This window comes from Rhinichthys klamathensis, unplaced genomic scaffold, assembly GCF_029890125.1.
Source record: "Rhinichthys klamathensis goyatoka isolate OS25496 unplaced genomic scaffold, OSU_Roscu_1.1 h1tg000320l_1, whole genome shotgun sequence".
Lineage (NCBI taxonomy): Eukaryota > Metazoa > Chordata > Actinopteri > Cypriniformes > Leuciscidae > Rhinichthys > Rhinichthys klamathensis.
This window is the reverse complement of record NW_026606836.1, coordinates 683924-710309: the sequence shown is the minus strand read 5'-3', so window position 1 is coordinate 710309 and position 26386 is coordinate 683924. Positions and strand designations below refer to the sequence as shown.

The 26386-nt window shown below is 35.7% G+C and overlaps 1 protein-coding gene across 1 annotated transcript in view; it reads right to left on the bottom strand.

Annotated features, from left to right (window-relative positions):
* The window catches only part of col28a2a (collagen, type XXVIII, alpha 2a), a 41193-nt gene extending 15947 nt beyond the window's left edge, over positions 1 to 25246 (bottom strand). Inside the window, exons 1-13 of the mRNA XM_056271471.1 lie at positions 25073 to 25246; positions 21380 to 21954; positions 19639 to 19659; positions 19470 to 19529; positions 14372 to 14425; positions 14107 to 14151; positions 13261 to 13287; positions 13120 to 13164; positions 12960 to 13004; positions 7131 to 7184; positions 4096 to 4164; positions 2765 to 2833; positions 2291 to 2359 (exon numbers count right to left, since the gene is read on the bottom strand). Of these exons, the coding sequence (XP_056127446.1) occupies positions 2291 to 2359; positions 2765 to 2833; positions 4096 to 4164; positions 7131 to 7184; positions 12960 to 13004; positions 13120 to 13164; positions 13261 to 13287; positions 14107 to 14151; positions 14372 to 14425; positions 19470 to 19529; positions 19639 to 19659; positions 21380 to 21954; positions 25073 to 25238 (1299 nt within the window). The 5' untranslated portion in view covers positions 25239 to 25246. The remainder of the gene's footprint in view (positions 1 to 2290; positions 2360 to 2764; positions 2834 to 4095; positions 4165 to 7130; positions 7185 to 12959; positions 13005 to 13119; positions 13165 to 13260; positions 13288 to 14106; positions 14152 to 14371; positions 14426 to 19469; positions 19530 to 19638; positions 19660 to 21379; positions 21955 to 25072) is intronic.
* Positions 25247 to 26386: the final 1140 nt, after the last annotated feature.

The window sequence follows — 26386 nt, the reverse complement described above, 5'->3', positions numbered from 1 at the left end:
TAATTTTGTTATTGGCTTTCATCATTTTTATTAGTTTTTAAAACATTTCTATTTATCTTTTTTTTTTTTAATCATTTTAGTACTTCTTATTTAAACTTTTTTTTTCAGGTAGTTGCAATGCCAACATTTCTAATTTTTGTTTAAGTTTACGTTTTTCTTATAACATTTATAATTTATTTGATTTCAGCTATATTTAAATTTCAACCCATTTCGACCCATTTAATATGTCCCGCCTCAACTTCCTGTTTTAGTAGGAAATACACAAGGGGGTAATCCATCGACCGGAAGTTGAAGCCGGCCGGGTGCCGCCATCTTGTAGCAGAACTTCACTTGCGTTACCATTTCAATTGACTCCCATTCATTTTGGCGTCACTTTGACAGCGAATAACTTTACATCTGAGGCGTTTAAAGACTCCATTTGTCCATTATTTATTTCTAAAGAAACACGACAATGTATAAAGGGCTCCATTACCTTCTATGTTACATTATGGCCCCGTAGAAACAGCTTTTGTAAAAATAGGCTAACGATTGCGTCATAACCACTCGACTCTCTGTCACGCTGCACAGAAATTACCGTACAGACAGCAGGAGAAGCTCGCAGGCAATCGGGGGGACGTCCCGTCAAGGGAGAAGCCCATAGATAATGAGTTCATAAAAGCAACGGAATACTTACTCCTGCTCACTCACGCCAAAGAACTCTTTGCTCAAGTTCCCCGTCTCTGCAAGATTAACGTTGGCAATTTTCACGCACAGCTACTAGAAGATTTACGCCTGTCAGACAGGTTGCTCACGTCATCAAGCTTAATTTGAGTCGGTTTGAGTCTGCGCGTCAGGAACGGAAGTGCTCAAAAATCGCTAAAAATGGGCTTCAACTGTCTCAACTGAGTTCCAATGAGATGGCTCTGTCCACTTCTTATACTGTCTATGGAAATACATCAACACAGGATAGGAAGCTGCGCTTGACAAACATTTCATGATGAGATGTTTTAAAGGCCCACTGAAGTGCCTTGAAACGCACAGCATTATTTAATGCGTTGAACTAATTTCCACTGAAACGGGAAGAAAGGGTGGGACATATCGAACAGCTCCTCCCCCTTTTTTAAAATAGCCAATCGCGTTTTGTTTATATCACAGCTCGACCAGAGCCGTTGAGCTTGGTATAAAGCCGCCGAAGTTTCCACCAAATCTCCAACGTTTCTCCTCCATATCACTTAAAATATAGCATTCTGCGCAGACCTGGAGCAGACTGTGTGTGTGCGCTGCAGCGGTTCACGTGGCTTTAACGTGAAAACAGACTTCCTTCGCCCCAATGGAAAGCGAATCGTTGTCATGGTCTGAATCGTTCCCTATCCCCTTTATAGTGCACTATGTGTCATTCACCATGTAGAAAAAATAGTAAATGTGTGAACAAGTGACCGATTTCAGTAATGTAGGCGGCGGGACGCTTTAGATTCTAGAGCATTTGATTGGACAGAAAATCTGATGAGAAGCTGAAGTGCAGAGTGATGTCATCAAAATCATTGATCCATATCGGTGGAAGTGAGAGACTGTAAGTTTTGAATGCTTATATCTTCTAAATGCAAATTTTGTCATTGTTTTGGAGCACACTAGCTTAAAAATAACAGTAAGGCTAACATTCATCTAAAAGGCAAAAAACTTCCATTTTGATTTCATGGGGACTTTAATAATAAACTTAAGAAGCAAAAATGGTCTTAGAGCTGCAAGTTCAGCTCATTCCTGTGAATCAGTTCAAACTGTATGAATGAATCGGTTCAAAACTGATCATCATCAAATCTGAATATCATCATAAAGTAATATAATTTAGTTACTGTATGCAGGTTTTCAAAGCGCTGAGGTTCAGAAATACAGTAGGTCTCTGACGTGAATCAAGTTTCTCTGCTATATTTTTCATTTATGGTTACATTTTATATGCAGTTCTGGCTTTGATGTAGATCTCGTTAGATGCTAACATTAGATAGATTACAAAGAGGCTTAACAGAGTTCAAGAAAATGGATCCAATAAATTCTGTCTCGTGTCCTCCGGCTGCTAATGCTCAGCTAATTTATCCGTGAACATACATTAATTAATAGCTTTGGGTTTTGAAATGAGTATTTACCAGGGGACTCTGAGCCTCTAATGAGGTATATAAAAAAAAAAAAAAAAAATGACAGTCTTGAATTTGTTTACTTAGATCTTCTCAGATTGCCTTTGGCTGCTACAAATCTCCAGCTAGATTAAAGAGCAGAGTGACATTAGTGAGAACATGGCTTTGACGGTGGCTAATCTTACCTTTGGACCTGGAAAACCCTCTCCTTGTGGTCCTTTCTCACCTTGAACCCCGTGTGGCCCTTGAGGCCCCTGATTTGATGAAGAAAAATCTCATATAGCACCACAATGCAAGAACATAATCTAATCACAATTATAATAAGCCTAAGTAAAGAATTGATTCTTGTGTCTTATAGTGGTTTTTGCATGCTGAGTTGCAGGCCTAAACAGAGTGTGCTGCATTTTCTGCGGGGAAAATCTGTTAAATGATTTTAAACATGGTAAATAAATGTGTTAAATGGAGCTGAGAGTGCTACATTCTTATTAAATTAGCCAAAATATTTAATAATTTAGCATGCAAGGGACAGGGGCATGTGTAGATCTCTGTGCATGATGTGCATTTATTTTCTGTACAAACCTCTGGGTGTGAATTCAGTGTGGGCTGATTAATAAACAGTTGTGGAAGCTGAATATTTCTGACCTTCTGCTTATACTTACAGGCAGACCTGGCTCGCCGATGCCTGGTGGACCCGGAGGACCTGATCTCCCCTGAAATCCCATATCTCCCTGCAGACGGATCAAAGCCAACAATTCAGGAGAAAGAGTAAGAAATATAAAATATGACTGCATATATGAGAATCACCGCAACCATTACTATCTATGTCAAGTTTATAAATATGAATATGAATTGTCAGAAAATCTTTTTTTATGGAACAGTTTAAGGAACCTTCCTTTTTTAAGGGACCAGCCTTTTATGGCTCATATAATATGATATAGTGAGAATATAATATGATATAGTGAGAATATGGAGCTGCTATTTGTGTTACATCGTCTGTAACCATGGGTAATATGTTGATACTGAATTGATGGTTATTGGAAACCAAATCCACCCTCTCTTTTCTTTTTCTTTTTTCTTCTTCTTTTTCTTTTTTGTTTTTGAGAAAATTGTTTTATTCAGAGGCCCAAACTGAGAAATAATATGCAATTTGGTGCAGTTGCTGTTTTGGCCAAAAATTAAGATCAAATTCTGACTCTGATAGCAGACTAGTTACCTAAAATGCACATAAATGTCAGTTGTGACTCTCAACCAATAATATGTATTAGGATAATATTTAAATTCTTAGTTTTATTATCAAAGCTCTGTAGATTTTGAGTGGCAAAACATATGCAGTGCAAAACAATTATGATTCAAAGGCCTTATGGATCATATGATACTCACATTTTAACATGATTTAAAAAAAATGCTATATGCAGTAAATGTTCATCTTGAAATAATTCTAACAATATAAAAGCTATTCTTATATTTACTTTTTAAAAATAAGACATGAGAGACATTTTTACAATTATACTAAAATATCTTTTACTTGCTTAAAAAGTCTAAACTGTCAATCAGACGACAAAAGGCATGTAGTAGATTGTGTGCAACAGGCTTTTCAGTAAAGTTTTGATCATTATAATTTTAATATGATAATATGATACAGAAGGCTTTATACGGTTAAATTAAAGTCCCAGTTTAGGTGGCTCATTAACCGTGGAAAGGAAAGGAAAAAAAAACATCCAGCCTGAGATTGTTTGCTGGTCTAAACTGGTATTATGGTGGTTTATCAGGGGTGCGTTTCCCAGTTCTGTCGTTACCAACACAATTCAACAGAACTTGCAACCAATGATGCTTTTAGGAAAAGTGAACTGAAAAGCGACCCAAACTTTTCAAGGCTGAGAGACCAGTGAATCAGCTTAGCCGTTTGTTTTTACAGCTTTAAAGGCTGATTGTTTGTGGTGATTTTGGAGAATTTAAGTGTATTTAAATATAAAAGATATATGCGGCTGACCTTTGTTCCAGGAAGTCCAATTCCACTGTCGCCCTGTATTCCAGGTGGGCCAGCAGGGCCACGCTCACCCTGTGATTAATTACAAACAAAAACAAGTCATTATATATCACGTTCATTATTACAGTATGTATGGAAGAAATTTTTCATTGTGTAAAATCTATATGCGAAAAGACATAAGAGTTTCATAGAACCTTTATCAGGTATTAAGTATTATATAAATTCAGGTTTAAGTTTAAACTCAAGTTGTCATCTCAGAGAAACACTGAAGGAATGTTCTGTGTTCAGTCTATGGACAGTATCTGTGACATGCTGTTGATTATCACTGACAATAATTTAGACTCGTCCCTCAGTTTGTATAAACATAACTTAAAATGGTGCTGACTGAAATCCACTTACAATGGATCCACTTCCAGTGAAAGCACATGACTGTCAACAAGACGAATTTATTTTCTGTGGAAATCGACAGCAGGGCACAGATTCTGTCAATAGAGCTTACGTTGAAATTAACCAGGAACGTTCCTTTTACTTAACCTTCAGTCAGAACGCTATATGATGTACATGAAAATGATGACACTCATACTACATACTATATACACTACTGTTCAAAAGTTTGGGGTCAGTGAGAATTTTATTTTTATTTTTTGGAGGAAAGAAATCCATACTTTTATTTATCAAGGAATAATTAATTTGATCGAAAGTGACAGTAAAGACATTTATAATGTCCCAAAAGTCTTTTGAACTTCCTATTCATCAAAGAATCCAAAAAAAAAAAAAAAAAACTGTACAACTGACAGACCAACAACTGTTTCAACATTGATAATAATAATAAATGTTTCTTGAGCATCAAATCCTCATATTATACTGATTTGTGAAGGATCATTTGACACTGAAGACACTGACACTGGTGATGCTGAAAATTCAGCTTTGATCACAGGAATAAATTACACTTTACTATATATTCACACAGAAAACAGCTGATTTACACTGGAATAATATTTAATACTATAACTGATTTTTGTTGTATTTTTAATCAAATAAGCGCAGCCATGGTTAGCAGAAGAGAATTCTTTTAAAAGTATTTAAAATCGTACCGACCCCAAACTTTTGAACGGTAGTGTATATAATCGCCTCAAACCTCAAAAATACTAAAAGAACTAATAATTATTATAAATAAGGATTAGAGTCTGAACCAGAAATGTTAGATTCTTTACTATTCCTGTCCATATTTAAGGTATTGTTCAGTCTGTTTGTGCATTAGCGGCTTATTTTCAAATAGGACCGTATAGAGATTAGCTGCTGTCGAAAAAGTACAATCCAATCTAAACAAGTCGGTCAGTTAAATCTGCTCATGACATTTACAGTTTTCGCTTCACTGTGCTGCATTTCTACATGCTGGAAATTCTCTTTGTTCACGTCATCTGCGTGTCTGTGCATGAGGAGAACACATTTATACTTTGCATAGGATTTTTCCATCATGCACATTTCTCATTTCTACTGTTATTAGCTACTGTGACAATAATCACAGACCACCCTGAATCCTGACAAGCACTTTCTAGGTCAATCTAATTGTACTAGTTATCAATCTAGTTACAATCTAATTGGTTGACGTTTAACCTTGGTAGTAAGGGTTTATTATTATTATTATTATATTCAAATAATAATGACTGTCTTTTTCTTGTGGTATCATCTATTCTATTTTTAGATGAATCTGCCTCTAAAAACAAAAGATGTGGTTTATATCAGTCGGACAGTCTTTGACACTAGTTTTGTGAACATGTGCATGTATAAAGTAGGATCCCTGACATCTGCAGAGCTGTGTAAACCTCTGAATGCTTCCTGCAGTTAAATTAAACAAGGGGAAAACTACTGGCAGAGCAGCAGGTTCACTACAAGTATCTATTAAAGGAAATCCAAAAACGTGTCGAAACGCGTTCATCTTCGACCCTATTTTTGAGCACAAGCGCAAGACATACTCAAACTAAAATGGTTGCAGTTCATGAACCCTTTGCACTGCAGACGAAACCATTGTCTCTTGAAAGAAGACACTTGGGAGATTATTGTCCAAAAGTCAAAAATAAAGGATTAGTTCACCTAACAATGAAATGATATCATTTATTCACACTCATATTGTTCTAAATCAGTATGTTGTTGTTACAAGGGAGAACAATTCATAGTGACCATGACTCTCAACATCAAAACACACACACACACACGCGCACACACACACTTCTTGTATATGTGGTTTACGATAATGGTTTAATACTGTAAAAATTGTATATTATATCCCCCTACACTATAACCCTACCCATCACAGAAAACTTTCTGAATATTTGAATATTTTTCAGAAAACATTTTTTTATATTTTTTTATATTTGGTTTACGAGAACACAGGAAATGTCCTCATAAACCATGTTTACGTTGTACCCATGTCATTTTACACATTTGTGTCCTCAAACCACAAGAACACTCACTCACACACACACACACACACACACTAATTAAAGGGTCACGATGCCAAGACTCCCGAAGCCGTGCAATAGCTTTCTTTATGCAAAGAGATCAAAATGTATTGAAAAGTAAACATTTTTGGGTGAACTATTCCTTTAAAATCATGATGAGAAATTATGAAAATTTCAAATGCATTATTGTAAAGGGATAAACACATTTTTTGCAAAAAAATACACGACACTGGCCTAGAAACACAAAGAGTGAAAGCCTTATGTGAGACTCTTTTGTCTCTATTCTGCACCTGTTACCCTCAGAGTGCATCATTTCGTCGAAAATGGACACGAATGATAATTCCTTCTAAAGACATGGGAAGTAAACAACTGAGAATGCATCAATATTTCTCATTCACTGTGGCATAAACATCTAATGGATTGTACCTAATGGATGTAGCAGACAAACAAGCCTTCAACGACTGTGTTTTCTCATGCACTCTAACAAGCCGAACAGGGAAACTTTTCCAGGTGTGCATGGTAAACATGATGAGCTGAATTTTTCAGGATAATGGTTTGTGATTATAAGGCACAGACCTTCTTTCCCTGTGAGCCCTCTGGTCCGATGTCCCCCTGTGGTCCTGGTAAACCCTGCAGGGCAAACATGAAACAGTGGCATGAACATTTGTGTGATGTCTCTAGGAATGTGTAGCATTATCTGTAGACACCTAAGCATTATGCTGCTTTACAGTGCAGTAAAATACAAGTTTTGATATTTTAATCATATGTTGCGTGAAATTCAAGATGTGTTTGAACATTTACCTTCTCTGAAATAAGCTCTCAGATTTAGTTTGAAAAAAATGAATGGCAAGTTTTTAGTTTGAAATAAAGGAATGTCTCAGGTGATCAATGTTAAATACAGGTGCAAACAGGCTTCCAAACGTTCTGTTGTTGATCACTCAAACCACATTTGCATATTTAGTCAGCAGCGAAGGACCGCCTACACTGTAAAAAGTGCTACACCCACAAAGTAGGTTTTATATATTTTAAATATTTGTAATCTAGTTTATTTTATTGGTTTTATACAAAAAAAGTATCAAAATACTTCCACTTTACTTAAAATATATCAGTTTTTATATAACAATATATTTTAAATAAAACCCATGCAATTTATTTGGGTAGTTATTTGTATGTGGTTTTTGTGTACAATAAATGTTATAAAAGTGAGTTGACAATGCACAATTTATTTGAGCAGCTGTCGATGTGACAGGTGTGTTCATCAAACGTAAATATTTTAAATTTTATAAGTTGGCATTATCCCTTTTTCACTGGCGGGGACTCCAGGCAGATGCAATATCTTCCTCGGCACTTCAACTGTTTGGTCGCTGCAGCGGATCTGAATTTCAGGGTCTGATTAACACGGTAAGTTGAGCAAATTTAGCCGAATGACTGGTGATGTAAACTAAAGTCACGCAAAATCGCTTACTCCACTAGGGAGCTGAGGTTAGGTTTGCAAATTGTATAGCTAGCTATCCTGCACACATGGTAAGCTAAGATGGCTGCACAGTGTGGTCGATCGGCAGACAACAGCAGCGTTTAAAAACACATACAAGTTACGTATGTAATAATTATTTGCACAAATGCCCTCAGTTATATTGTTAGATTGCACAGATTAAATTTCGGGATCATATGCGATCGAAACGGTCGCAATTTCGAGCCTTCAGGCAATAGTTGTGCGGGCAAATAAGGGAAAGTAAGATGTGATGTTTTAAGGACAACACTTTGTTTTGTATGTTGTGTGTCTGACAGGACTCAGAGATTATGTTATACTTTTGCATTACTAAAGCAGATGCACAGATTAGACTGTAGAGATGTATGTTTAGTAGTCTGTCTGATTTTAGAGATTTGATCCACGTTATTTTAATGCTGCATAGTCAATTAATGACAGATTTTTGGTCTAGATTTTTAAACTATTTCTAATCTATTACTTAAAGAAGTTACATTTACAACTGATTTTTTAACCTTATTTCTAACATCTAACATTTTCCCGGTCTTTAGATACCCAAGCACTTTTATTACCTTGGGTCTTCGAGCTTCACATCCAGGTAAGACAAACTTCAGAATAGATTCAATTACAATTTGATCAGATTATACGTGTTCTGTAAGTCCAATAGACGTTCAGGGAACCTCCATACAAGGTTAAAAACTAGTTCAGATGTGGACATATTTTATGTAATTTAATGTCTCATTTAGACAATTTAAACTGTTTCTGGACCAAATAAACACTTTCAGGATGCATTAAATTAAAACTCATGTTTATTTCAACGTAATTTCTAATTGCAAAGCAACTCACAAACAGAGTAATGATTTCATGATTTTTGGACAAACACACACTGACACCTTTAGACAGTTTAGCATCTGTAATTTATACATATTTGGATCGTGAGAGAAATCAGATTCGAACCAGGGACCTTAAGCTGCCTGCCCTAAGTAGACTGTGTGTTTGTCCAAAAATCATGAAATCATTACTGTCTACTTAGGGCAGGCAGCTTAAGGTCCCTGGTTCGAATCTGATTTCTCTCACGATCCAAATATGTATAAATTACAGATGCTAAACTGTCTAAAGATGTCAGTGCGTGTTTGTCCAAAAATCATGAAAAGAAACTTCACTGTCTGTTAATTGCTTTGCAATTACACATGGAAATTACATTGAAATAAATGTGAGTTTTAATTTAATATATCCTGAGAGTGTTTATTTGGTCTAGAATAAGTATAAATTGTCCAAATGAGACCTTAAATGATGTTGAAAATTGTCCACATTGTCCACATCTGAACTAGTTTTCAACCTTGAAAGGAGCTTCCGTGAACGTTCATTACAGAACACCTAAAAAAAGTCGTAAAAACTTTCATTCTGGCTCCTCAGTGGACGTCTTTTCAATGTACGTCTTTGTGACAAAGACGTTGAAAAGATGTCTTTTGAACATAATTTTGCTTAGTGGGTTTATTAATATTGTGATGATATGGGGTGATTACGTTTGCTCTTGAAAGATATTTAAACTCTGTAGCTTAATTAACAGTAATGTGATGACCAATCAGGTACAGGCAAGGACAATTGCATTTGTTTTATTGTAATGCATCCTTTGAACCAGAAAAATACAACACTCATGCTAGAGTAGATCATGATATTTTAGTACCCACACTCTATGGCATTGTCATGGTAGACTTCACTCTGGTCACATGTTCTAGTCACAGTGTCCATCTTGTATCCACCACCTTTAGCAACAAAAGTACAATTTGGACTTTGTGTCTTATCTCTTCTACCTGTCTGCTAATATTCATCTCATTTCCTATTTGTCTGACCAAACTCTTGTTTCTTTTTTGTCTCCACCAATAGAGTCGGGCTGAAACAGAGGTGCACGCTGAGCTTGGCAGTTGCCCAGTGAAAATTTACATGTGCCATCACCCCGACACGATTGGGATTATCATATAAGGACAGCCCGTGGTCAGAGGTGTGCCAAACCTGTCGAAAGCATGCTGCCTCCTGTTTGAACTTACCTATGCTCTCGACCTCAAGTATCCCTCAAAACTGCTGTATACTTGAGATATATCAGAGGCTTTTTGTAGGATTGGACCCTGTGCGTCCTAAACCATCATCATGTCATTTTTGACATTGCAGTTCCAGTGTGATACAATGTGATGTTATGGCTCACATTTACCTTGATCCAAACATTTCAGATTGGGCAGTTTGGATATTTCACTGTACTGTTCAGAACAGGTTGAAAATACACTTCTACAGTGTTTGTTTTATATTAGAGTGTACATGTGCGGCCACATTTATTTGCTGTTTTGTAGTCACTGTTAAAAGTGACACTGGTTGACATTGAATAAATTATATATTGTTTTCAATCTATCTTCTCATCTTTTTCTTCTTCAATTGAATTTGTAATTGTTATTGACAATTAAAAAAATATATTAAAATGTTTATTCACATATGATTAAGTTAATTTTACTAAGAAAACAAAGTTCATAAAACCTAATTAAAATGAGTACAGGTTACTTGTAGCAACTCATAAATAAGTTACCTGTACCAATAAAAGTAGGTTTATCTAACTGAGTAATACTAGTACTATTAGTTAACTCAACTTGATTTTGTTGCGTTTGTATAAAGTAATGTTAAAGTGTTCAATATACTTAAAAAAGGCTACAAGTTGAATCAACATAAAACATCCAATGCAGCCACTTGCCTCACTTTTTATAAGTTAGATCTAGGTATTACTTTTTACAGTGTACTCACCTGTCAATCAACCATAGTGCTACCCCACTGTCTATGGTGCTACCTCAGCTAACAAAAGTGCTGACGTTCCCATTAAGTTCCAAAAACATTATTTCTGAAAGATCTCAGAACGTTCAAATGTCCGTTTTTTCGTTATGGAAACGTTAAAGGGTTATCCACCTTATTCCTACGCCCCATGACGCTTTGCGCGAATTATGGGTGTAACTTCCGTTAAGCTGTAAACAATCAGTGAAAGGCTCGCTCTATGAACGCAATACGTTAAAAAAGTGTCACAATGAGATGACATTAATCGACTCACCCTTCAACCATCGAACATTAAAATGAAATTTAAAAGTTTAAAAGAATCAACAAGGTCAACAGACCAAAAATAGCCCCAAACGCGCGAGTCTTTGGTTAAATATCACTGTAGTAGGCAAATATACCTATTGTATAACAAGCCTTAATCAAAAATGCTCATTAACTTCAGCATTACGTGACACTATATCAAAGTGATTTCCGTCATTTTGACAGATTATAAATTGCATTTACCTGTGAAAACAAACCTGGAATGAAACGTGGGGATTTGAGGAGAATAACGAGAGATTCTTCTTGCATTCCAGTGAATTATTATCTTAAATTTAATTCGGGAGAACAGACCACAAATGTGCCGTATATGTTGTACTTTTTCATACTTTTACAGCGGATTGCAAAGGAAAAAATAAAAATCATCATGAGGAAAAGAAAGCAGCGACTGAAAAGAGCTCTTGCCATAGATATTCTTGTTATAACATGTCACGTTAAAATACCAAGTATAACGTTATTCTCATGATGTCTGAAAATAAATCATGAAGGAAAATTGACAGCTCATCCAGTCAAACTGACGGATCAACTTTATTTGTAGGGCAACCGATTTGAAATTATTCGTTTCAGCCTTTTTGAATGGAAGTTCCCCAAACCGGAAGTGCCACCCATAATTCAAAACGCAGTAAGGTCGTCAGGAATAAGGTGGATAGTTCATCCAAAAATGAAAATTCTGTCATTAATTACTCACATCGTTCCAAACCCGTAAGACTCTCGTTCATCTTCAGAACACAAATGAAGATATTTCTGATGAAATCTGAGAGCTTTCTGTCCCTCCATTGACAGCTACACAACTACCACTTTGACGCTTCAAAAAGTTCATAAAGAGATCGTAAAACTAATCCATATGAATTGAGCGGTTTAGTCCAAATTTTATGACGAGACTCGATCACTTTATATGATGAACAGATTTAATTTAGGCTTTTATTCACATAAACATTGATCAGCAAACATAAACAGAAGCTCAACCCGAACCTGCTTGATGCACGAGAATGAACCATCTGGTTCTCGCACGTCAAGCGAATATATAGGCTTTAGCTTCCCTTTCCCCCGACTGATGTGTGAGTTGATGAATGTTTATGTGAATAAAAGCCTAATTAAATCTGTTCATCATATAAAGCGATAGTCTCTTCAGAAAATTTTGACTAAACCGCTCAACTCATATGGATTAGTTTTACAATCTCTTTATGAACATTTTGATGCGTCAAAGTCAATGGAGCGACAGAAATCTCTCCGATTTCATCAAAAATATCTTCATTTGTGTTTCGAAGATGAATGGAATTCTTACGGGTTTGGAACGACATGAGGTTGAGTAATTAATGATAGAATTTTCATTTTTGGGGAACATTCCATTTTATCATTCTACAACCCATTATGGGAACGTTACTTTTGAATGTTCTCTTAACATTCTGAAACAAGCAACATTTAAAACATAGATAATGTTTCAGATAAAGCGTTCTATTAGTGATGTACAGTATAAATGTTTTTCTGCTGACGTTTTGAGAACAATATTAAAGACCAGATAACATTGAACGAAAGTTCTACTAATGTTACTGAAACGACGTTTGCTCGTAACTTTGAGAGAACCTTGCCAGAACGTTTGGGGAGTTCTGAGAACAATCCCTGTTAGCTGAGACAACATTTTAAAAGTCAAAGGCCTTAAACTTTGAAATGGCTTTAAAAGAAAACAACTGTAAACTGTACATTTTTGACATACATATACATGTGAATATACAGACAGGTGTGACATTTCTTGTTTGACATAAATCTTAAATAAATGTATAATCGCATACCTGCAGACCTCTGGACCCCTGTGTGCCAACTGGACCTTCAGGACCCTATCAGATGGTACAATATATACTAATTAAGCATTTAAAACATATACTGTATTATTGTGTTCATCACATATTCAAGGAGCGTGCAGAATGCTGTAACGTCTGAAGGTTTATGTACCCGGTCTCCTTTGATTCCTGGGGTTCCACATTCTCCTCTTTCACCCTGTACACAGTCAAGAGAGGATCAGAGTCATGACAATCTCACATGATTGTGCGCTTTCACAGAAATGAATTATGATTTAGTGCAGGGATTCAGTACCTGCTCTCCTTTGTAGCCTGGTTTCCCCTGTGAGCAAAACAGGAAGATATTTATATGTATTTTTTCTTTTAAATACCCTATTTATTCATATCTTGCACATTGATTGGCGATGTCATATATTGTCTGGATATATTAAGTCATTTAAAATCATTATAAAAATGCAATTCATACTTAGAATGGCTTGACTAAATTTTTCAATTTGTGACATTTGAAATGTATTTTAATGATTTTTTTTTTTTTGTCTTAAAGTAAAAATATCACTTTGTGTCAAAGTCTGGATATTGTAATCAAACAATCTTGAAAAAAGTAGTTTGAAATAATATTTTATTAATGTTACAGTGAAGCAGTTTTTTTTTAAATATAAAAAAAAACTGTCTACCAAATAAAAGTCAGCCTGATGCAATAAAAAATAAAGGAAACCATTTAGCTGTCACATGACAAGAAAACAAAAAACAGGAAATGACATCACAGCGGACCCCTAAGTGTAACCCTCATGGTCAATAAGTGACTATTGAAAATATTTTTACCTTCTTTTTTTTTTTTTTACATGATAATTAGTTCACCTTTTTTAAATAATTCAAAATATATATTTGTATAAAATATTTTAACCTTTTTAAACGCTTTTTCGTTGAATAATTAGGATATAGTGTATTTAATAATAATGTTTGATAATTAAAAATGTGGTAACTTTTTTTTTTTTTTGATGATCACACCACCAGACAGAAGTTTAGATATTTTTTTTATGTACTTGCTATTTTACCCAAATACTGTAGGTTTTCGATCATGTAGCACAATACTTTTGAGTAGTGATTTTGCAGATAGTTTGTCCCAGCATTAGCCACTCACCTCTGTACCCTCACGACCAGGAAGTCCACTCAAACCAGGATCACCCTAACAAGAGCACAAGTGTTTTTTAGAAAGAGTTACTGAATAGACCTGTCATTCTTGATTCTTGTACTGCTGAATCTGACAAAATGTGCATATGAAATCTCAATAGAAATATTAAGAGACAAATACACAACTATATAAATAGCTATCAGCCTCCTCATCACATTTCCCATGTACATCAACAAAAGCAGGATACGCCAGAGAGAATGATAGAAATGCTGACCTTATGACCTTTAGCCCCAGGGGTCCCGTCCTCTCCTGGGCGACCCTTCTTTCCCTGCCGGGGAAACGGGAGAAAGTGAGCAGCTGTTTTAGTTCTATTCCAGTGAAAAAGTGTCTGATGCTTAGTGGAACAGCCTTAAAAAATGTTTTTTTTTATGTCAGTAGCTGTTTCCATCCAGCTATTTTTATCCGCATTTTCGAATATCGCATAAATAAACTGGATGTAAACACCAAGATGCACATAAATTCTAAAAAAAATTGCATAAAAAAGTTATGCGTTCAGTTGAGGTGGATACATATTTGTATCTAATAAGAAAGCAGGCACATAAACTACAATGGAAACACATTTACTTAATAAATCCCTTGGTTGCATAGCATTTTAAATGTTGGTTTGATAATTCTGAAATGCCTGAGCCAAAGTCTGAAATCAAAATAATTTGGTTTAATTCCCTTCCAGAAGTGTCTCACATGATTGCATTCCCAAACACCAGCATTTGAACGCAAGAGAGCCTGACAGAGTTTATTGCGTTTATGATGTAGGGAAAAAGAGCCACAGTGGCTTCCCCTTCCATTTTTATTACAGATATTTTGTGCGAATTTTCCAGGAATGGAATGAAACGGTGCTTTATTCACAAATGTTTTATTTGGTATTCCAATTTTCCGCATAAGTTAAATTCGCAGCTTTGGATGGAATAATAGCTATTGTTATTTTATTATTTATATAATATGATGGTATTTATTCATATTTTGAGTTAGCTTTTATTTTTATATTTTCAGTTTTCATTTTAAGTTTTAATGACTTTTTATGTGCATTTGTCATTGTTTTTGTTTTAAAAATTTTGTCATTCTTTGAATGTTTTTCTTTTTGTATCTTTGTTTAGCTTTTTTTATTTCAGTTTTAGTTAAAATTTTCATCTAATATTTATATGTCATATTTCTATGGAAGCTTGTTTCCGCCACTGAATAAAAAAAAATAAAAAAAAATTGCGACTTTTTATCTCACAATTGCGAGATATGAAGTCAGAATTGTGAGAAATAAAGTCGCAAATGCGAGATATAAGGACAGAATTGAGACTTTTTATCGCACAATTCTGTCTTTTTTTTCTCACAATTGCGAGTTTACATTTCGCAATTCTGACTTTATAACACATAATTGCGAGTTTATATCTTGAGATTCTGACATCTTTTCTCATATTTGTGAGATATAAACTCGCAATTGCGAATTATCCGGCCAATTCTAAGGAAAAAAAAGACGAACTTTTTCCCCCTCAGAATAGTTTATATCTCACAATTCTGACTTTACAACACGCAATTTCGACTTTATATCAATCAATTCTGACTTTATATCTCGCAATTCTGACTTTATAACACGCAATTGCGACTTTATATCAATCAATTCTGACTTTATATCTCACAATTCTGACTTTATAACACGCAATTCTGACTTTATATCTAGCAATTCTGACTTTATATCTCGCAATTCTGACTTTATACCGCACTTGCGACTTTATTTCATGCAATTCTGACTTAATATCTCGCAATTCTGACTTTATATCAATCAATTCTGACTTTATAACCTGCAATTGCGACTTTATATCAATCAATTCTGACTTTATATCTCACAATTCTGACTTTATGACACGCAATTCTGAGAAATAAAGTCAGAATTGCGAGATGTTAACTCGCAATTGTGAGAAAAAAAGAATTGTGAGATAAAAAGTCGCAATTACCTTTTTTATTTTTCATTCTGTGGCGGAAACAAGCTTCCATATATTTCAGCTTTATTTCAATTAATAAAAACATTTTTTTTAAATAGTTTTAGTTGACAACAACAACACTTGTTTATGTTTAGTCTAGCAAGTATCTGTTTATAATTGTTGCCAAAAGTTTACCAAATCTGACAAAATCTCCTATTAGCAATTTATGGCAGTGTTGTTTCAATTAAAAAAACGGGTGTAAAATATCATGTCTAGTGAATTGCTTTCTGAACCATTTAGATGAATTGTTCAATTGAAACGATTCATTAAATTGAATTGAACTTCTCAGTTCTATGAATGAAGGACAGTCTGGAGTTTGAGTTTGACCTGATCAACTGCTCAAACTAATCAGAGCAATTACTGAGGCCTGTCATTTATATCCATGAGAATGTGTGGAATCCCTGAGAGGAAAAAGCACCTGGATAATGATGGTTAGGCGTCCTTCTACACTACTACAGTTTAAGCCGTGTTAAAAGAGCACAAAAAAAAATCAATCTGAACTTGTTCAGTGCATCTATTTTATTTTGACCAGAATCACTTGAACTGTATCAAACTCTGTAACTTTGACAAGAGAGGCACCTATTGCAAATTTCTTGTCAGTAATAGAATAAGAACAAATAAACAAATTGCAAACAACAGCACAAATAATTGCAATATATAAAGAGAGATATGACATAAACACGGCTTTAAGTTTTTCAGGTGGATCTAACAGAAGGTCAGTATTCAGGAAAGAAAAAATACTACAGAAATTAAAGTAATCAAATGTAAAACAACACTGTATAGTCTTCATTGTAAAAAATGAAATACAGATTAATGCTTACACGTTACAAAAGTTATTCAGTCAAGAGCAAAGAGTGATTTTCTTTGTCTTTTGTTCTTTGATTAAAGGGCTAGTTCACCCAAAAATGAAAATTCTGTCAGTATTTACTCGCCCTCATGTTGTTCCAACCCCGTAAGACCTTCGTTCATCTTCGGAACACGAATTAAGATATTTTTGATGAAATCTGAGAGCTGGATCACTCCTCCATACTAGTCCATAGGCTTCTTCAGGGATTGAACTTGCCGGCCTCGAAAAGTTATTAAAGATATCGTTTAAATAGTCCAAGTGACTACAGTGGCTCAATCTTAAGTTTATCAAGCGACGAGAATACTTTTTGTGCGCAAAAAAAACAAAAATAACGACTTTATTTCAACTATTCATTTCCTTCTCTGTGGGCCTCGAGTCAGTTCACTAGTGTAATAGCGTAAGCTTTCTAGCCGTTTCTCAATGTCAAGGAAGGATCCTCGGAAGCCGGAATTGTGAGGATGCTACGTCATCGACATCCGTCGAAGGACTGTTCCAATGTCGAGGATTTCAACCAAGGACTGAGTCCTTCGTTCGGAAAATATCCCATACACAGGAAAGGATGCATATGTGTAGACTTCGCACTCTTCGCGCTCTCAAATCGCCCACAATCCTATGCGCGTAGCTTTGCTATCTTGTTAAAAAAATACACAATGTCGGACGTTAGCGGAGTCGGAGCAATAACGGGGCAATGTGCTTTCAAATGTAAATATTTACGTTACCATACATTTGTTATAACCGTCATGTAAGTAAAGTTTAACGTTTAAATGCCAGTACAAATTATTACCGTATTGATATTACAAATTATACACATATATACTAATTTAATACGTTATTATTGATGGCTAACTGAACCGGACCTGTCATTTTAACAATTGTTAGCCGTCACCGGCATTTCTTTTATAAATAACTACTTAAGTTGTACAAAGTAATGTAACGTTAATATTATACCATTCAGAGCGTTATTCATAGCTTTCTCGTCTTTTTTAGCAGGGACCAACGGACCTTTTCACTGACGTAATGACGCAATGACGTGCACTTGCTAGCCTGTTCCATTTACGTGTTCTCCGAATGCTAAGAGGAGCCTCGCCTAGCCTCTGAAGGAAATGACTTGGAAGGACGAGTCCTGCCAAGGAAGTATCCTTGACATTGAGAAACACCTTGTGTTGTTGTACGTCACACGCATCACGCACATGACCAGCGTCGGCCAATAGTGAGCCTACGTGTGACGTAGCTCTACTGAATCACACTACGTTAACTGACTCGAGGCCCAAAGAGAAGGAAATGAATAGTTGAAATAAAGTCGTTATTTTTGTTTGTTTTTGCGCACAAAAAGTATTCTCGTCGCTTGATAAACTTAAGATTGAGCCACTGTAGTCACTTGGACTATTTTAACGATGTCTTTAATAACTTTTCGAGGCCGGCAAGTTCAATCCCTGAAGAAGCCTATGGACTAGTGTGGAGGAGTGATCCAGCTCTCAGATTTCATCAAAAATATCTTAATTCGTGTTCCGAAGATGAACGAAGGTCTTACGGGGTTGGAACAACATGTGGGTGAGTAATTACTGACAGAATTTTCATTTTTGGGTGAACTAGCCCTTTAACATGACAGAGAGCAGCAGGAATATTAGGCTGCTGTCACTTTAGGAGTTTAAGCGTACAACATAAGTTACACAACATGCGTTATCTTTCTCAACTATTTACGTTCCAAAACTGACTGTTTAACTGAATACTCACCAAGACAGGCATTTTGACATCATTGTGCGTGTATTTAATCGTTTAAGCGCAGTAAGCCACTCATTTTGGTACTTGCGACTCACAAGCTGTTTGAGAGGCGGCTTTTTGTGCGCGCCAATTGTAAACCTGCGGGAATTAGTCAATTATGCGCAATACAAGCACTATTTAACTATTGTCACTTCGCCGTCGGAGAGCAGAGAGTGAGAACGCGCAGCTGATGTGATTGCCTGTGCCGCTGGTCACCGGTCCGGGCCGAGCACGTGAAAAATCGGCTGATTCTGGTCTCTGGCCAGTCGATCAGTGCAGTTTTTTATCACAAAAATCCCAAAATGCTAAATAACTGCAGTTATAAGGACAAAAAATATAAATGTCACTATGACTATATTCACCCATCATTGGCAGGTGTGGCAAAATGTTCATTTTGGACCCTTAAGTGTTTGAAAGTCAAGGTTTTCATTCATAACATGTAATTACATTCTCTTCACTTTCAACAGGCTAAACATGAAAAACACTTTTTTAGGAATCTTATTTCGTGTTTTCCCTAAGGTAGTGCTGAAGGGTCCTGACAAAGATGATTATTATCCTGACTTTTACAAAGCAAAGTAGTTATCCAAAATGTCAGAACCGTGCCTGTCTCTTCCCACAATCCTCAAAGGAATCCGTACCTCTTAGGAATAAAAAAAAGAGGAGAAAAATGTGCCCGTGGGCTTTCCTGGAAATATGGTCCCATGTTGAAGGAAGTTTAGAGTGAAAACACTTACCGCTGGGCCACCGGGTCCTCTCTCGCCTTTCTCACACACACACTTCTGGGACAGAGGACACTTAATATGGAGAAAAGAGTGTAAATGGAAAAGTTGTATTTGTTTGTGTTTCAGTAAGGCAGTGAAGCTTTATATTAAATATGATCTATATTAAATATTATCTACTTACCCCATCGTTTGCCAGCTGAGCCTATGTAGAGGGAACAAGAAGAACATTTGATTCTGTACAAACTATAACTGGTATATAAAAGCTGCAGTCATAATTGTTGCTATATGGCAAGGATTAATTTAGTGAGATTTGGGTTAACATTATGAACAGTTAACGTCAGGCCATACATTCATAAATCTCCCCAGAGATTAAAGGAAACATTATCATTTAACATGCTGAGTCCTGCTTTACACTGGAATTATATCAAAGTGTTTCTGCTCAAATGAGAAAAATGAAACCTGCCGTAAATGCTTATCAGTATAACACCAGGAATGACAACAAAGATTTATGGAATATATAAACCCAGTCCCAGATGTATAGAAAAGCCACAACGGGACGCGTTTACTCTAATTATAGTAAATGAAGTGTAGAAAGGCTAATTGTTAGGTGTCAGGGATCCTAAAACACTAGCAGAACAAGCAGAATGTAATTATTTTCTCTTCTGTACGTTCAAATGCTTGTCAAATACAGGCCAGATGTGGTTAGCTGGTATTATCTGGTTTAAACTGGTTTAACAGGTCTCCCAGCCAGCTGACAAGTCCCTCTCTAAAACTAGCCAACCAGATCAACCTGACCTGTGGAAAACAGGTGACCAGTGAAGACCAGCAAACCAGTAAAGCTGGTTTAAGTTTAGCAGGATGATAGTCACAGTATTTCACAAGCACATATCACTGACACTAAATACGTCAATCGTTGATGTAAAATAAAATAAAAATTCCCAATTAGGCACGATATCGAAAATCGTGACATTATTTAACAGTTCACTCTATGCAAGCGTTTTAATGCATTTTTGTGGCATTCAGCCGTTTTCAGTGATGAAATATAATAATAATAATAAAAGAGCAAGTGATAAAGCAATATTAAACAAACAGAAACATTTGGGCAAATTCAAATCCCTACAGTAATTAAATTAGATGTTTGATTCGAACGACTAGTGAAGCCCGATTCACAAGAAAATGACTCTTATAAACTGATTCTTTTTTTAGTGAATCAAAAACACAGCACAACAAATAACTATATAAGTCACACACCCAATCATTCAATATCAAGTTACAATCACTTTCAGTGATTGAATTTAATAGTAATAAGGCCTATATTAAATATGGCTGTGTGAAAATGTATGATATTTAATATTTTTGTAATATACCAATGGACAGTGAAACTAAAATATGCACAAATTATTCCGAATCAAATCAAAATCAGTGTCAAAATGAGAGCTTGTGTATTGAAATCGAATCAAATCAGGAAATCTGAATGGTTAACCAACCATGTAAAAAGAGCTCTGTTGAAATCTCAGTAGAAGTGTTTGTAGCTTATTTTATTTATTTTAACCTTGAACAAGCCCAGAAAGAATCTGCAGACTTTTTACATAGAACTGAATCTGAATCCATCTGAATCTGAATCCATTTACTGTCACATCACTAACAACACATGTGCCGTAGCGAGTGAAATTCTTAAGAGCGTAAATATGTAGACTTTTACTGTAGAATGGATTTAAAAATGCCAAAAAGTATTCAACAAATCTCAAAGTATACTCTTACTGGCAGCTGAAAGCATAATCAAATCAGCCAAAATAATGACTTACACACAAATACTCAAGTTGCAGGAACGCATTTGACCAGATCTGTGGGGATTCTGTGTGTGCCTGCCTATGACATACTGTACGAGGACAGAACGAGTGCTTGTGGGACACCATACTTACAATCTGAATAATGACTTTTTCCATGACGTTCGTGTCCTGCAGATTATACAGGAATTTGGAGGCTGGCGTACTTGCCAGCAGTCTCAGGTTTGCTGTGTTGGCAGGCTCATTGGCAGTATGAGTGATGCCGATTGTGAAGACCTTCACGCCCTGGTTCTTTGCATCAGCCATAGCAGAGAAGATATCAGGGTTTCTGGGATGAAAGAAGCCATCGGTTAGCAGCAGGGCAATCTTGATGCTTTGTGGGCTCGATTCTTCCACAAATATCTTGGTCATGTTGGTGATGGCGTAGGTGGTGTAAGTGCCGTGGCCGATGTAGGCCATCGGTGCGATGCTGCTCTTGAAGTTCTCCGAGCCTCTCCACTGTTTGAAGGTCTGCTCGATTATGACGTGGCTGCTGTACTGAAGCAGGGCCGCTCTCCAGCTGAGTTTGCGGCCTGTATCCAAGCGGATGCTCTGGAGGCCTTCTATAATGTCCATAGTGAACTTTTTCTCTTGCTGGTGGTTGTCCTTGGCCGTCTCAGAGCTGTCCAGTAGAAAGCCCAACTCCAGACTGCAGTCCTCATCCAGGATAGCTGACGTCACAGCAAGAGATGATGTGTTACGGAAAGATTAGATCATCTATTATACAGTTGGGTAAATTCTGAATTTAAGAATCGACTTGCTTTTATTTTGATTGAAACGAGAAATTTACTGAGTTGAAATAGAGTTGAAATCCAACACTCGCAGAACAAAGTCCACCATATATGTTTTGTGACAAAACATAAATTAATACATCAATCATTGTTGCCTAATTATGCCTATTTACAGTATTTCCTAATATGATTTAACATATTTCTCAGAACTTAGTTTAATATCATCATCAATTAACACAGCGATTGGCCATACAAATTTGATCCATATAGCACAACAAAACATCCAACACATTTTTTCAGATAACTTTATAAAATACACACACAGACACAAATTATATATATTTGTGTGTGCGTGTGTATTTTATAAAGTTATCTTTAAAAAAGTTACCCTCAAACAGTGGAGAGGCTCAGAGAACAAAAAATAAATCTTTATGCATTATGCATATTATCATATACAAAACATCAGGTATTTCCAGAAATATATACAGTATATACTATATATATATACACACATACATGCATATGTACATATATTTCTGGAAATACCTGATGTTGTGCATATGATAATATGCATAATGCATAAAGTTTTTTAAATATGTATTAAAAAGTACTGACACCAAAACAAGTAAAAAAATAAAATAAATAAAAAAGTGGAATTTAAAAGGCAAATTCAATTCTGAATAGTGCTCAACCCTGCAATCTATCTGGCTTTTTGCACAGAGGATGAAATTCATCTACACTTTTTTGATGTTACATAATTATTTCAGAACTTACACTGCTGCCTTGTGTCACTAAATTGTTAGATATTGTCAATATTGTTTTAAAACACACCAATAATCCTCTTAAGTCTTCTAATAATCCTATTTATACTCAATAAGCAATGCAGTCTGTCATCTGATCTCACTTTCAGCACAGCAGCTCATCAGTCTTCATGTCACCGGTGACAAGACATGGCCTACCAGGTCTTGTGCAGATATGAACGATAAATCATGTTTGTGTTAGGAAACTGTGAAGGATAACGCCCGAGGCCTCCAAAATCACTACGACCAGACATCCTCTAAGAAAGATGGTCTTTAGATATGCTGCTGTAGTATGTCTAGTATGTCTTAACATGACATTGCATGTTTTAAGGCGTAAAACTAGCTTTATGTGTCTTAGACGCCATGAGATGCACTGACGGTGACCCATGAGTTCGCATTTACATAAGAAGTCTTAATGAGTGAGTCATTGAATCATTCATTCAAATCAATTCGTTCTGAAACGTTGATTCTTTCAGGATTGAAACGCAACGGTTCTGATGTGGCTTCGTTTGGAACGATTTTCATCAAAAACAGACAATATGTGTCTTAAATGTAAGTTACATACTTAACTTCTTGTTATTTAACATTCCTAAACCCTGGGTTAACATCCTTAATTACATATTCACGGTGTCAATGTCACACGCTGTATGTTTACATAAAGGCCCTAGCATTGCGCATCCTCATAATGTGTTGTATTATTAGTTTATCCTTTATCTATACATGTAAGTCTGTCTTCATTCTAATTGTCACGTTTTCTGTCACCATTTTACATTTTCTCCTCAAAGCTGAACCCACAATGTTTCCGTGAGTGTCCAAAGCACGAAAGTTTGAGGCACGTGATTGGCTGTTGGTTGCTTAGCACCTAACCATAACATTCTTACACCACATCGTTTTACACTGTACAAGTTTATGGCTTTTCACACTTGAAATAGTTGTTACACTTTATTATGATGGTCCCTTTTACACATTATGTTGACTATACATTGCACATGTCAACTCTCATTAGAGTGTTAGTAGAATATTAGTAGATTGGTGGGGTTAGCCTTAGAATAAGTTGACTTAAGATAGTCAGTAGAAAGTCTGTTGGGGAACCATGAAAATAAAGAGTTAGCAGATACTAAGTAGACAGTCTACTAATACTCTAATGAAAGTTACTTGACATAGGTGCAACGTTACTTATAGTCAACAGAATGTTTAAGGGAGACCATCAAAAAAAGTGGATCAACCCTGGATCATTTGAAAATCCAGGTAAAAACGTAATCCTGGGTTATCTTGCTTCACGTTTTACACTGCTCATAATTTACCCGAAGTTAAACATTAATCCTGGGTATACTGGGTAAGGTGATGTTTGACTAGCCTGGCTCCGCCCTCCAACGTACTTCCGCTCAATTTTCATTTTTCTTCAGTATACGTCTGGGATTGTGGTGTGTTCTTTGGTTTTCTCCGGTCAATTTTTTACCGGTCCAATCAGCGAACAGAGGGAGTGGCTGACAACGATGACGTTGACGTTGTACGCGAGTTTGAGTGGTTTGAGTCGTCATACGTCACGACCAAACGTCAGCGATTGGTTATGGCAGATCCAATAGTTTTAAACTTCAACAGAGTACCCGCCTTCAAGGAAGTTAACTCATGTCAATGGAGTGAGACCAGACTCTCTGCACAAATGAAATGTACGAGATAAATACTGTACGAGATAAAAACGATATAAATACTGTTCGTTTTCTCACACAAACCGCTCGTTTCGTGTCTTAGGCCATCAATGTGTACTTACATTTACGAGTCATTAAATCATGTTTAATTTGGGCTTCTCTGTGCATGCTCTTTGAGGTGGTGACCATAGACCTGCATTATATGACTGACAGACAAGAACGGTTTGACCTAAAAATATCAAAATTGAAACTACTGCGGAAACAAAGACACCTACATCTTGGATGCCCTTGAGGTAAGCTAAAACATATCAAAAATTTATTTCAAAGTGAACTATCCCTTTAAGTGACATACTGTATTTTTCCGAGTGAATTAGGATTATTCAATGAGTAAACATGTAGGGCGGAACTTGATTTCATCATGAATGGGTTTTTAAAACCAAAAACTCTACAATAGACAATATATTAATTACTTTTATCCTCCAAAAATAGCCAGTGTATTCAGTAATGCGTTCTATCATGTCATGCATGCTAAAAAGCAAAAATGAATAAAAAAACTTGTCAGACAAAAAAACAATGCATTGCATACTGTCACACAACACACTGCCTCACATTGACCATCATGTTTTTGCAGTTTGCCCGCCGTCTGTCCTCCGGTCTTGACTCTTGTTGGCCCGGTCCGTTCCTCATAGAAGTCCTGAGCCCAGACGCTCAGCAAACCAAAACACAACAGGGACCAGCTCAATGTGTGAGCCATGACTGCCACTCCTGCAAACATAACAATAACATGTGTATATAATTATAACCTTGTCAAAAACATAGAAATAAGAATATTATAGTTAGCATGAAGAGAATATAGCATTAAATGTTACCGCATTATGATATTATTATGAGGACAGTTTCCAGCTAATTTCTTATTACCACAATACACAATAGTGTGCATATCAACTCCTGACGAACACATCAATTATTATTTGAATGATCACTTAGTTTTGTCTTTCAAACACATGAAAATGTACAAATTCATTTCATATTTACATGCAATGCAGAGATTACCCTACTTGTTTGTCAGTTGAACCTCTTTGACCTGATAGAGTCTGTAGATTTTAAGTTCTTAAGTAAGGCCAATAATAAAATTAAGTTCACAGTTCTCTGATGTCGGTAAATGGTCATATGGCATGCAGGAAAACAAATAAACATCTTTTTTTAAGTAAATGTTTTATTTTAACTGTTTTTAATTAAAAATTTTTTTTTTTTTTAATTTTAATGATTTGATTATTAGCTTTTCATTAAACTTCAGGAACTTGTAATTTATTTAATGTACATTTTTTTGCAATATGTCTATTTATGTGTACAAAATATGAGTATTCTGTTTGGTATGCGTGTTGAATGTTGCTCCTGGTACAGTCTGTGAAAACAAATTTCCACTATCGAGGACAATAAAGAATGAATCTGAATCACGAACCCCAGTCTGGGAAACTCTGACGTAATGTAACATTTCATGCACTTCATGTTGTTGATAACAAAAAATGGAATATATTTTCTTTCTCTTTGTATTTCTATATCAATATGGTACAAGACTATTCTATTCAAATCAATGTTATAAACGAGTTAGGTCAAAAGTAATCAAAAAATAGTCCGATTATATTACCTTAAATGTGTAAATGTAATGGATTACGTTACTAACTACAATTTTTGTCATGTAATTTGGAATCAGTAACCGACTACATTTTATAAGTGATCTACCCAGCACTGACTACATATTACAGTATTTATAGACTAACAGATCATAGAAGTCTTTCTTGCTCTGCCTAATTTTACAGTGATTGTTTTTTTCACTTAATACATTATAAAAACCCTTTATGCAAATTACAAAAAAATCTCTTAATGAAAAATACCTTTTCTTATCTCCTCAAACATAAACCT